General features: G+C 36.3%; 1 protein-coding gene across 2 annotated transcripts in view; it reads left to right on the top strand.

The window, feature by feature from the left end:
• stxbp6 (syntaxin binding protein 6 (amisyn)) overlaps positions 1 to 12,495 on the top strand; it is a 43,726-nt gene extending 31,231 nt beyond the window's left edge. Inside the window, exons 3-7 of one of the 2 annotated variants that reach the window (XM_060879435.1) lie at positions 1,823 to 1,953; positions 2,109 to 2,274; positions 4,928 to 5,029; positions 8,004 to 8,161; positions 10,087 to 12,495. In XM_060879435.1, the coding sequence (XP_060735418.1) occupies positions 1,823 to 1,953; positions 2,109 to 2,274; positions 4,928 to 5,029; positions 8,004 to 8,161; positions 10,087 to 10,110 (581 nt within the window). In that variant the 3' untranslated portion in view covers positions 10,111 to 12,495. The remainder of the gene's footprint in view (positions 1 to 1,822; positions 1,954 to 2,108; positions 2,275 to 4,927; positions 5,030 to 8,003; positions 8,162 to 10,086) is intronic. The other variant, XM_060879434.1, reaches the window with a different exon arrangement.
• Positions 12,496 to 14,295: the final 1,800 nt, after the last annotated feature.

Genomic DNA, 14,295 nt, shown 5'->3' with positions numbered 1-14,295 from the left:
GCTCATTGGCTATGGTGTTGGACTGATGATTGGAAGGTCAGGGGTTCAAATCCCAGGTCTACCAATTGCTCAGTTGTATAAATTGAAATAAAAAAAAATATGTAAGTCAGTCTGGATAAAGATGTCTGCTAAATGTTGTAAATGTAATGTGAACTTAAAATGCTTAGGCTAATTTGGATTCATCGCATAGTAGCTTTAAGTAAACGTATTGCCGAAAGAACTGTTAAAACATCCCAGAGAAAAAATCCACAAAGTTTTTTTTTTTGGTTAAAAAAATGAGCATGTCAGCATGTGCAGGTGTTGTGGGAATGCGCAAGTAACATTGTCATCCTTATTGTTATATTTCAGGACAGCACCTTATTACCACCCATTCGCATCATCTCCTGTCTTTGTAAAGACAAGTCTACTGTGCCACTGCTTCTTCAGTTTAATGAAGACTGTGTAGAATTTTAAAAAAATCTTTTTTTTAATTAGCCTAATAGAAACAGATGTTATTTTATAATGTAACTGAATAAATTCTTTGTGAAAATTAATCAGCCTTAATCTAATGAATAATCATTAACAACCCTAAGTGACCCTTGGTGAGTCTCTTGGTACTACTCATCAGCTGTTCTCACAAATGCAGCACTTTACTGAGTTGGCTGTTGTGTGCTGTTCTAAGCTGTATGTTCCTGATTGATGATCCTCGCTGCTTCTTACACGCTTCCAGTTTTGTTGGAAATTTCATGTGTCTTCATTAGCTACACTGGCACTTTTATTAGATGAGCAAATTGATATTCGTCAAGTCTGTGAGTCTCAAGTACGGTTTGTTGTTGTATAAAAATAATTTAGGTTAAATTACAGATCCCATATTTTAAAATATAATATATTATGCAGATGCAGTGTTTTAAATTTAAATATACTTCTTTTATTATCTTCATTTATAAAGCTGCATTTACAAGGTCCAACGTTTAATGTGAGACCTCTGAAACTGATACTCTTCCTCTTTCAGTATGGTGGCTAAGGTTGGGTTTGTCTATGTAGATGCCATCAATTCCTTGAAATCCCAGTAACTGTAAAGAAAAACATTCTTCCACATGGTAGTTTTGAAGGTGAAAAAATGTGTCAAGGATGGAAGATGACCTGAATGGAAGGTTGGGAGATAGAAATGGAAAAAGTGGATCAGAAAAGATATTATAAAGAAAAGAAGTAGTCACGGACATGGATGTTTCTACAAACAGTACAGAAGCAGAACCTCCTGTGAAAAACCTGTTGTGTGCTGGATCATAACAAGAAAATGTATTTGCTGATATCTTATTTTAGTCATATATTTTAGTTCCAAAAATCTTTATTAATGCTGTATAATAATTAATTTGTTAATCATCATCTTAGCAAAACACTATGATGTCTCATGTGACGTACACTTGTCACTAGAGGTGAAGTATATACCATCCCTCCTGTAGGATGCCAGCCAAAATTCATCAGGCATATGGTCAATAATTAATATGATTGGATCTTTTTATACAGTATATGTAGTCCAACTACTCAGTGAATTCTTTCATTATTTAATGGAAATAATTGATTTCCACTTATTCCATTAAGTCTGTGGGTGGATCAGTGCAGTACTTTAAGAAATACAGTTATTAAGCAGGTAGACAGAAAACACAACAATGATCATGTGGACATTAATAATAATTAGAAGTTGTTTTCCTTTGTTATTAGTCTTCGTGTGAGTCTCCATTGAGAGCAGTGTATGTATTCTAGCCCTGTAACATCAGTTTCCACCATCATGTTCACCCATACACGGACTTGGTAATATGCATTTCTTTACCTCTCTTTTCAGTGACTAACAAGAAGCCAACTGAGATCTCTATCACAAAAGTAAAGCAGTTTGAGGGCTCTTCTTCTTTTGTCAAAAGATCCCAGTGGAGTCTCGACCAGTTGCGGCAGGTGAACGGCATTGACCCTAACAGGGTGAGTCACATGGCGTTGGCCTGCTTGTCCATTCTTGTGCTCAGGATTCCCTCTGGATTCACAAAGTGTCATTATTGTTTACTTCCTATGTATCTTCCTGTTCTTTTCACATGTTTTATATGCCATTCTCTTGCTTAATCCCTGTCATGTCACAGGATTGTCCAGAGTTTGACCTGACATTTGAGAACGCTTTTGACCAGTGGGTGGCCGGCTCAGCTGGTGACAAGTGCATATTTGTGCAGGTCCTACACAACACATGCCAGCGCTACAGTGCAGAAAGAAAACCAGAGTTTGTCAACTGTCAATCCAAACTGCTGGGAGGTGAGCTAGTGTAACATAGCATACATTCATCACCATACATTCCTACAGATCTGTTGCTCATAGAATATTGTTACAGATCTGCTGCATGCCATTTTCTTTCAATCTACCAGAGTGCTTCTTCTGATGTTTTTTTCTTTTTTCTTTTTGTAAGCATCCTGTGCTAGGAACAAAATATTTCTAAATTGCTAAAAGATTTGAATTCCTTTTTCGTTACACCTCACATTTTTGGTGATTGAAGAAATTGCGCCCTTTAGAGTTATATTCTCCTCAATATTCCATCCAGTTGCTTAAAAAGAGAAATAACTCTAAAGTTATATGTTGTCATTTGTTCTGTCAGAAAAAGCAGTCTGAATGAAATTAACCCAAATAATACACTGATAAAAATGTTAATACAAAGATCTTGTTTGAAATTCATTGTGTGTTGTTGCAAAACTGATGGTAGATGGTTATTCCCCTGAGAGTCACACTGAAGTAAATTGTTGATTAGTTATCTTTTAATATCAATGTTCAGTTTGACAGTGTATAGATGTATATGTAGTTTGAGGGGTTAACATAAACTGGTGTTCTCTGGAGTCCTCATCCCATTCCCAATGGTAATGGCTTAAGTTCCCTTTTACTTCTTAAAGCACAGCTGGAAATGTAGCTACCCCAGAAGCTCTGGTGTACTGAGGGGATAGGATTAATGTGGATAGCAGTATAAGGCAGGCCACTGGAGAGCAAGGACTCACAGCTGGACCAGACACACGCCTGCTGCTACATCAGTACTGAGGAGACTTAAGAAAATCTGGACATTTATAATTCTTTTTGATAGCTTACATAATGCTTTGGAGTTTCAGTGCATCAGTCTACTGCATTAAAAAGACCGTAGACACCGTTACATCATAAGAAAACAAAAGTTTGGCTTTAACTCAGTAATAAAGAAATAATCATTCTGTCCCTTACAGTCTAAGTCTCACACCAGTGCAAAACAAATATCATGAAGCTGCTCAGGTGTGGGACAAAAACTGTGGGGGACACATCATCTGAGGCTGAGAATATTGAGCCTAATATGCCTGAAGTATTTAAATAGATATTACACCTTGGATGTGTTGGGATATGCTACGTTTGAACATAATTGCTTTTCAAGGATGCTGACGTGAGTTATTAATACCCAGTATGAACATGGACCGTTTTCATTCTTGGCTGATATGCAGAACTCTGCCTCAGAGCTGTATGACTTTATTATCAAGTAAAGGTAAACATTTAAATGATCCACCAAGATGTCATTTTTATTCTGATGTTATTTCATCATTAAAGCCTGAAGAAAGATTTCTGGAACAATCTTAGAATTTATAAATGGTTCTGCTGAATACGGGGCACATTTTTTAAATTTTTTTTTTTTGTCTGCAAAGCTTTGATTTCTAAACTCCTGTTAGGCTTCACAAAAATCTCAGAATGTCTAGATATCATATCTAGGGAACGTTAAGGTGGAAAGAATATAGTAAATTACTATATTCTCTAGAATAATGTTATAGGGCTGACCTTTTGCACTTGCTTTTAACATTTTTAGATAACTCAGTTATGTTATAACTGAAGCCATCTGAATAATCCTTCTGCCTTGTGGATGAGATAACTGGTCAGTGGTCTGCCTTTTCTTGTAAAAGTCTAGTATTTTACTGTAGTATTTAGTATTTCATAATAATGTACAAGATTATACATTTACACATCACATGTTTCAACCTTTCAAGTGTTTTAAGCTTCATCTTCATACTTTCATACTTATGACTTTACTTTGCTTTCTGTTGGTCAGACATCTTTAGCATCCTTTGATTTTATATTAGAGGAATGGTAGAAAATGATGAGATGATTACATAATTGTCATTTGGAACCTTGGCTGGTTGTGAACAGGCATCTCTGCTAGAAGTGAGCTATAGATCTTAGTTTATTGTTGTTAGCCATTTTGTTTTGCTGACTGTACTCTGAATAATCAAGATACAAATGACTCATAGAAATGATCTATTTTGGACTCTATCCATTTGGACTATTGTGGAAATGCTTATATTGTAGCTGAAAACATAGGGGTGCAAAGTACCTACTTTTATGAAATTTGCTGTTTATTCCTGTATGTAAAGCTAAGCCACAGAAAATAGATTAATTAAAAAGAATATTAAATAGAATTCTGCCAATAATCTCTATAATAAATTAATATGGATTCGAATTTTTTTTTTATTTTAATGTTGATATTTTTAATATCATTTATTTAGGATTATTTTGAGAGGCTGTATTTTTTGGACTGCCAATGCTTTTTTTTAACATAATACATTGGGCCAAATTTCCCAAGTGAACTATTTATTGATTTAAAATAAAGGAAGCGGTTTCACATTCACATGATAAGTGCTTCCATGTGTTTTATACAGTATATACAATGGATGTAACTGTTGAAAAGATTTTGTCAAGTGGCTTATCACTCCAATCTCTCAATCGGTCATTAAATTGGAAGAGAACGCATAAAAACAGAAGGGAAAATCTGGTAAATATGGCCCAAATTAGACTAACTGGATTGAAACTCTAAGAGAATTCACAAAGCTAACACAAACAAATGAATTAACATAAAAATATTAAAATAAATAACCAAATCATTTTCAATCAAAATTTTCTTTGTTGTTTTCTGTAGCAGAAGATCAATCAGTAAATACAGTCATTTTCCGTTGCAAGATCTTTTTGAACAGAATGAGGAAGACAGTTATGTCAGATCCAGGTGTTCTACTTCAAGCAGGTAAGCAGACAGAAAGACTCTGAGATTTGCCTTTGAATTGCAGTTCAAGTTCAGGACATTAGACGGATGTTAGATGGTTAGAATTTCATAGTTCTGAAAGAATTTATCATTTAAACGCTTTTGCTTTTCCCTGTTCCAGCAATCTGAGTACTGTAGTCAGACAGTCAAACAAAGCTGTTGTCATTGTTGGTCTTGTATGAGTTATGACCTTGAATTAGTACAGCATGAAACTTTTCCAGAGACAAAACTTAAAAGCCAAGACCCATAGTAGATATAATTAAACAGCAGCCTTATGGGGTCAGGTTATTATGTGGAATTACACTTAGACTTAATTTAAAAAGTAATCTGCACAGGCTGGTTCCTGTTTAGGAGGCTGGAGTCTGATGCTAGTGCTGAGCTGTAGTCATATCTCCTGCTACCTGCTTCCCAGCGTGCTTCAGTTTTCTGAGCATTCACCATGTCAATATCTCTGAAACTCACTGTTTCAAGAGCTGTTCCCAGGTTAATGTGCAAATCAGTCGTTATACACCTGCTCGAAAATCCTTTTAGTGCGAGCAATAGATCTACTCATGAATGGCTGTCAGGAAACCTTGACTGTTAGAGTTTGTTAAAGTAAGAAAGTTCATGTGTGATGTGTGTTACGCCCACGTTACACGGACATCAAAGATGTAAGAACAAATTTCTCTTCAAGTTTCCACCCACAGCAAAATCTTATCTGTGGGATGCCTAGCAAAAAGGTCAGATTATTCAGCTGGAGCAATCATAAGAAACATATTTGTGGGCGTGCACAATATCAGTATTAGCTCAGAAAATGTCAAATAAATCTCCTATTTTAAACACACAGTGTTCAATTAGAATAGATACATATCAAATGAATACATACAAGATTTTTTTAGTCAAGTGCACCAACACTATATGCTACTGAATCACTAAATATTTTGTTTTTGTCGTCACTTTGACCACACAAATGTTATTTGTGATGAACCTGATGAATGAAAACATAATTAAAGGAAAATGTACGTTTTTTTTCCCATGACTATACAGTAGCTTTTGTTGAGCGGATTACTGCGTGAACTATGTAAAAAAAAAAAAAAGTACATGGTTCACCCAGTCTGACCACAAGTCAGTACAGAAGACTGTGCTGAGAAGGTTAACATATTATTGTGTTAGATAGACCAACCTTTGCTAAGATAGGCCAGACTAGGCTATGTTATATCTATATGAAAAATACCTGCAGGTTTAGGCTTTCTGATGAAAAATCTTCTCTCATCCACCACAGCTGTTTTATGGCCTTCCATACCTTATTCTGTTCCTAAACTCACCAGTGTGTTCTTTTCATTTTACCACACTTTTGATTTTATTTATATTTTTTAGCTTAATGAAAGCTTACTTCACTGGCAGTGACACCACTCTGTAGCCAACTAAACTGTAGCATCTAAATATCTCTGGACCTGACTATATAATTGTGTCTGATCTGCTTTTGGCCGTGGTTCTATACAAAGATATTAAGCCATTTTAAATAGGAAAAGTAATGAAACTCTAAGCAGCTGCCACAGTCAAAAAGTTGTGCTTTTAATGCATATTGTATGAATACAATTATTGACTATATTCAGTTAGTTTCACTGTGTTAGATCTCTCAATCCAGGTAAGTGGTCGAGAGGAACTTTCATTTGAACACAGAATAAAGGGATAGGCTTTTCACGTTTCTGAAAGATATTCTATAACCTAAAGGCGTACCTTTTTCCCGTAGGTGTGTGTGTTTAAATATACATTGAAGTTAACTTTGATTGAAGGCGATGCTAAAGCTTCCCACTGTGTTACATTGTTGTGAAGATGGCTCTGTTTCTCTACCTGTCACCTTCTCCATTATGTTGTAGATCAGGGTCTACATCAAAGTTTTTGTAAATGATTAATTTATATGCAAAATGTCTTTATGCAGAGCAACCTGTCTGTGCATTTGATTTAAATGTCAGAGCACACGTGCATTTAGAAAATGTTGAATCGATGAATAGAGGTTTTTGTGTTGAAACACCACCTCACATATCGGGTTAAATGAAATCTTTGTGTTTTCAGCTCTCTGATCGTCCCATCTGCTGCCATCCAACACTCACATTGTTCTCTGAACTGATCTGAAGCTGCTTTTTTTCAGTATTCTCGATTGTTCTCACAGATCATTTCACTGTGTGTGTTCTGTGAGTTTTATTTGTTTTGTTTTTTTTTTAAACAGGGGAGTGCACCAGTGTCCAGTGTCTCTACAAAACAGCGCTCGTATGCCTATAAGGCACAGGATATCTGGTTCTGAAGTGAATGCATGTGGAGAACCGTCTCTTCCACTTTGTTAGTATAACAGCAGTAGCAGCCTGGAAGCAGACCAAATTATATAGCTTGTCAGTTGGAACATCTGCAGGGTTGGGCTTGTCAGAGGAAAAATGCAGTCTCCCCTGAACATTACAGCTATGTTGATATGGTGCAGACACCTCCTTTGGTTTCCATTATCAGCTCATTCTCTGAAAGGAGAGGAAGTAAGGAAACGGCCAAGAACTAAACACCATCTTATGTGGCACAGTGCCAAATTGTACATTGTTACTGAGTTTTTACATACTTACATACTTTATACTTCTTTGTGCAGTTTTTAAAGCTCAGAGATGTTGTTTGCAATGAAGCCTTGGTGAAGTATTTTACAGTTTGACCTTGGTCGTGAGGCAGCCTTCAGCACAGTATGTTTGAAACATTTATATGTAAAATATATCAACACATATCTTTTACTTGTACCTACAGGTTTATTAGGGCTGAGGTTTTCATCCTGGTGCTGCTAAATGATCTCACTTTCTGTTCCTCAATTTATCCTACCGCTTTGTGTTTTTGTGTGCGTGTGTGTGTGCATGTGTGTGTGTGTGTGTGTGTGTGTGTGTGTGTGTGTGTGTGTGTGTGTGTGTGTGTGTGTGTGTGTGTGTGTGTGTGTGTGCGCGCACAGGTAACAGCATCCTGCATACTGCAGCTGACAGCGTGACTAGTGCAGTGCAGAAGGCCAGTCAGGCACTGAACGAGCGTGGAGAGAGACTGGGTCGTGTGGAGGAGAAAACTGGAGACATGATGAACAGTGCTCACCAATTCGCTGATACTGCACATAAGGTATAACACACTGGCTTTCACTAACTTAAAATGAGATCTTACCATTATCTGGCATCCTCATAAAACTCAGGTCATGGCTAAACTCCAACTGCTACACTTTTAATGAGTACATGGTCATACAGAAGATATAAATATTCCCCATTCACTCTGCTAAATAAAGATCCTATTTTCAACTTTTGAACTTTAAGCACTTGTATTACAAGATATTTTTAATGAGTGTGAGGAATAAGTGCATAGGAGGTTGAAAACTCACAGGAAGCGCTAAAAATATTATTTTTTCAGTTATTATTTTCTTATTCCACATCCTCCCACCATTGGTTTGTTTGTTTAAATGCCCTCCCATGTCACACTTCTTTCTCACACAACACAAGTGTACCCATCCATACTAATTACATACCAGCAAAAGCACATTAGCCTAATTTGGTTTTGCATTTCTATCGGGATTAAACACCGTCGATGCATGTTTGGTCTGTTTTAACAAATAACAAATGTTACTCCCTTGGGCCACTTTTAGAAATAATCAGTCTCTACCTGTTCTTTTGTATTGAAAGACCTGCTTGTGGAACTAGTGCTTCTGACATCATAGTAGCCTAAGTAACTTTTTTTTAAAGTATCTGTTCATGTCCAGGTTTTATAACAAAAGAGCACATAAATGAAAAGGATGTCAGTGTAATAGTGGTGTAAATGAATAGTGTACGTTTTAGTGTACTTAATGTTCCCCCATATGAATCCTGTCGAGTGAAACTGAAGGGCAGGTCCTGAGGGAGATTGCTTTCTGCCATAAAATAAAAAGACTCATAAAACCCTTCTATAGCCACGATCAATTTTCTTGTGTATGTCCATACACTGGGTACCCTCTTTTTTCCTGCAAATATTTTAACCAATTTAGTTACAATATCTTTCCATGAAAGAAGGGCACAAGCCAAACATTATGGGCTTGATGTATCCTGACTGTGAAAAGTGAATTAATTTAGTGTGAGGAGGTTTGGGAGAATCTTTTTTTTTTGTTTTGTTATTGTAATTCAAGAAACTGATCACACAAAATCTTAAGAAGTCATTAGTCCAGGGAAGGTTTTCTTTAATAATGAGACTGTGCCTTTTAGTTATAAATTATTTCCCCATATAGCTTGCCCTCTAAGATTCGGTTTTGGTGGATGCAGTTATTGATTGTGTGTGTGTGTGTGTGTGTGTGTGTGAGAGAGTGTGGGTGTTTGGTTCTGCTGCCCCCAATTGTTCATTGTGTGTATGGCAGCTCATCCAGCTCATTGCAAGTACAGTCCATCCAGCTGCGTATGAGATTGGTGCTTGTGCCCTTTCTATAATGAGCTTCCCACTGAGCCTGTTAGAGCTCTCATTAATGAGATTAATGAACTCATAGATGAATGAGACACAGTGGAAAAAAGGTCTCTAGAGCTATTGATAGTTCTATATGTAGAAAATTACAGACCTCCAGAACACTGAAAGACTGAAATTAGTGTTATTGCCTATGTTTTCTTTTGGAGAGACCTGCCCTGTTCTGACGGACAGTCTGTGATTACTTGGCAATTAAAAGTAATTCAGTTTGAGTTTGTGTGGGTTGGGATTTCTCTGCTCCATCTTCATCACTCACAGATATCTGCTGCAGCTTGATTTTCTGAGTGACGTATATATTTTTTCTCTCCCTCTCTCTCTCTCTCTCTCTCTCTCTCTCTCTCTCCCTCTCCCTCCCTCCCTCCCCCTCTCTCCCCTTCCACCACGTCTTCCCCTCTTTCATCTCCTTTTCCCCTCTTTTCTTTTTTCTCTTTCTCACCTCACTATTGTGCTCTGTGTATTTTTTTTGTCTCACTTTCTGTCTGTTTATTTCTGTGTCCGTTTATCTTTGTGCCTGTCCTCCGATCCCCCCACCCCCCATTCCCCATCTGTACCTCTCTATGTCTTTATTACAGCTGGCCATGAAGCACAAATGTTAAACAGCACCAAAACAGTTCTGCCAAAGGGTTCTGCCAGCAACACTCAGACATACCTAGAGTGGATGGATTTTAGAATTTTAACACTAGTATTATGCTGTTCTACCCCCCCCCCCCCCCTTTTTTTTTTTTAAAATAAAAAACAACATCTTCCTGGTGTTTCCAGAAAAGTAGCTGGTGGTTAAAGATGCCTTCCCCAATGATTTGATGAAAAAGCAGATAGGGCCTTTAATGTTTTCAGAATCATCTCTTCTGGATTCTTTCTCAGAGGGAAGAGGTGCAGAGATTCCTGGAATCAGGGTTTGTTTACTAAAGGAAACGGGCTTCTGTGTTACATTTAGGGCCAGTTTAACTGAATGTACAGAAGACCACTTTTAGCCATTGCCTAAGTGTCATACCACTTATGAATCTATTATCCCACAATACATTTCATACCATCAGTGAGCTCTAGTCCATAAGTGGAGAGGACTGAATGTTGCTTAGGCATAATATAACCATTTTTAAAAATATACTATGAAAATGCACATATTTTTGGTCAGAGATTTCATACATTCCAATCATGAAATTAAAAAACAGACTCATAAAATTTGAAGCTGAAATAAATGCTTAACAATGTATGTAGTTGTATATCTAACCTTTAACTTTTAAATCAAAATTATCAAATGCATTGTGCACTGTTGTTTTGTTTTTGATCATGTTCTTCAGATATCAGTAGATTGCATTTAAATAAAGACTGAATTGATCACTATGTCAAAAGTGCATATGTTCCAGTTTTAGCTTTGGGAATTCATTATCAAATAAAAATATTAGGTAAGAAGAGTTCACAGCGGGCCTTTTGAGATCACTTGCTTGTGCAAAACTTGTGAGAAATATTTATTGACCCTTAAAACTTTACACCACAGTTGCCATTGATTTTATTGTTTTTTTTTACAACAGTTGTTTGGTATTAAGTGGAAACTATACAAGTTTAGCTTAGTTCAACTGTACTCTGTGTTACATCCTAATCACAGTGCACTGCCACTACCAATGAGCTATTAACAGTGTAAGTGACTTTCTTTGCTCTGTAACCGTATGTGATCATGTTACATGATTGATTTGCTTGTATGGGTGAATTGAGATAACCTTTGATTAATTCATGCTCAAACTATATAATTACAAGTTGGTCCTCATGTAAAATAAATTAGATTAGATATTTTTAAGAATTTGTATAACATGTTTGTGAACCCCAGAGCACCTCAGTTTTATTGGTAGCAATATATCGTGGCTTTCAAGTAGTACTTAGTAACTGTAGCTGTTTACATAATAGCAGAATTCATTACAGACAGCAGCTTACTGAGTCTGAAGTGCTCGTTTAACTCATATGGGGTTTTTTCAGTTTAGCATGCAGTTATGAAGCACTGAAATCTTTATCATTACCCTTTAGCAGAAAATTCTAAATACCACACTGGTCATTATTTTAATAAAAATGTGAACATGCTGACTGCATATGTAATATCAGCTGGTCATCAATTCCAACTGCACGATTGTTCATGTTTTTCTTACATTTTTTTTAGTGTTTTTACACAATTCATTTCCAGACAAACAAATTTACAGATTTGTCCTGAAAACGTCATTTTAATTGACCATGCTAGCAGTAGTTAGTTTTTAAACTCTGTGAATGTACAGTTTATTGTTTGGGTTTGTATTCTTCTTCTTCTTCTTCTTATTATTATTATTATTAAAAAATTTAATGGCTAGTTGATTTGAGATTAATATTAGATGTTGAGATTAATGGTAACATACAGCAGTTCTCCAGTTCTCCAGGTCCAGTGCTGGAGGATGAAAATTGAAAAGATTCTCAGCCTTAGGTTCAGTTTTTAAATGTGGATAAATGTTTAAAACTGAAGTCAAATTTTGAATGTGAAACACCTTTATAGGTGAAATAAAGAAAGACATTGTATTAAATTGTATGCTCTACATTCCGTAAGTGCTGTCGGTAAAGAAGGTGAAAAGTTCAAACGTTAGATTAGAGATCCAGCACAACATGTTGATTTATTCCCAATAGTTAGTGCCTTTGTCAAATATATTTTTAAAATTTGTTTAATAGTTGTTTTCTGTAGCGTATGCTTTATTTATAAAGTTTTGTTTGGATTGTGTATTCTGTTATCCATTCCAAAATAATCTCCTCATTAATCCCAGTTAAAATATCATAGTATTGTTTTTATATGAAGTTTAACATCTAAATCATTTTACTAGTAAATGTTATACAGTGTATATGTTCACATGGTATGTCATAACTGTAAGGAATGTGGTTTCCCATTTATTTTTCAAAAGCTCCTTCAAGTATCTCTCCAAATCCAGGCATGACTGATGCACCTGTAGTGTGTAAATAAAAAATACTTGACATTCGTGGCTTGTCATTTCTCCCACAAAATTTCATTTCCATTTCCCTCCATGCATTTTGCTTTATATAACAGAAATAGTGAACATGTGGAGCAATCAGGGATTCATGCATTTTTGTTTTTCTTTCTGATTATATTCTTTTTATTTATTTAAAATGTATTAGTGTTTGCCAAATGTCTGTATGTCTGAACGTCCTGCTATGTTACAATGTTTGTTTTGTGGTGTTTCAGTGTTAATGGCATGTTAATATACAAGTCTTTATGTTCTTGTTAAGGGCTTTAATTCTATCATTTTTCATATTTTATTTTTACATATTGAAGAAAAGTTGCTTCATGTAAGTAACCCAGAAGCCATTTTTACCAATGTTACCACTTTCAGATAGGTACTTAGTTGCAGCCTTAATACGTCTGTTTTACTATGATTCTAGCAGAACTGCACAAACTGTCTAAAACTTTGTGAATGACTTTCACCTGCACTGATCAGCCATAACATTAAAACCACTGACAGGAAACCATTAACATTGATTAGCATTACAATGCAATGCAGTTACAATGCAAACTGACAATGGGTGGGATATATTAAGCAGAAGGAGACCAGATAGTTCTCAAAGTTGATGTGTTGGAAGCAGGAACAATGGACAAGTGTAAGAATCTGAGTGACTTTAGCAAGGGTGATGGCTAGATGACTGGGTAAAAGAATCTCCAAAACTCCAAAAGTCTTGTGTGACCTTCCTAATATGTAGTGATTATTATTTACAGAAAAGTGGTACAAGGAAGAACGACTTGTGAGACGACTGGTGATCCTCATGGGGAACATAGGCTAGCTCTGGTAGTCCAATTCCACAGAAGAGCAGATGTAGCAGAAACTGCTGGCTAGTAAGGATTTCAGAACACACAGTGCATAACCGCTTGCTGTGTATGGGGCTGCTTAGATATATACTGGTCAGAGTGCCCATACTGACCCCTTACCATTGCTAACAGGACCTATAATGGGCATGTGAGCATCACACGTGCTCATTTCAGTAGTGTTCCCTAATGGCATTGTCCTGTTCAGTAGTGTTCCCTAATGGCATTGTCTTTTTCAGTAGTGTTCCCTAATGGCATTGTCCACTTTAAGGATAATGCTCTCGGCCACACTGAAAAAGTGTTCAGGAATGGTTTGAGCAGCATGACAAAGAATTCAAGGTATTGACTTGGCCTCTAAATTCCCCAGATCTCAGTCCAATCAAGCATCTGTGGCATGTGCTGGACAAATAAGTTCGATCTATGGAGGTCTCACCTCACAACTTGCAGGACATAAAAGTATCTGCTGCTAACGTGTTGGTGTGCGATACCACCAGATACCCACAGAATCAATGCCTTGATGGGTCAGAGATGATTTGGTGGCAGACCAAACAATATCAGAGACCTGGTTCTAATGTTATGGTTGATTGTTGTATAGTACTCTGTTTTTATTATATACTTGTACTGTGTCTTTTAAACCATTCCATTAATTCCATTCCGGCTTAAGTCCCTTCTTGATTGTTTCTTGTTTAAACGTCCCAGTGAAAAGCATCTGTCATAAAATTATAAGGTCACAAAATAAATAATTTCAGTAATATATTGTGCTATTATTGTTTTGTGCTCCATACCGTTTCTTTTCTTCTGAATGCAAATGTGTTGTGTAAAATATGTGTCTCTGAAAGGATGTGATTCTCACCACAAAGTTTTGCCAAAGATGTCACTGTAAGAATAATAAATCCATATAATCATAGATATCTTTGGAACTGAAATTGACTTTGCTGTTTGAATGTCTATGGGAAAACAT

Source organism: Tachysurus vachellii, chromosome 10 (assembly GCF_030014155.1).
Source record: "Tachysurus vachellii isolate PV-2020 chromosome 10, HZAU_Pvac_v1, whole genome shotgun sequence".
In the NCBI taxonomy this organism is placed as follows: Eukaryota; Metazoa; Chordata; class Actinopteri; order Siluriformes; family Bagridae; genus Tachysurus; species Tachysurus vachellii.
Note: the sequence above shows the minus strand (reverse complement) of the source record. Positions and strands in the feature narration are given on the sequence as shown.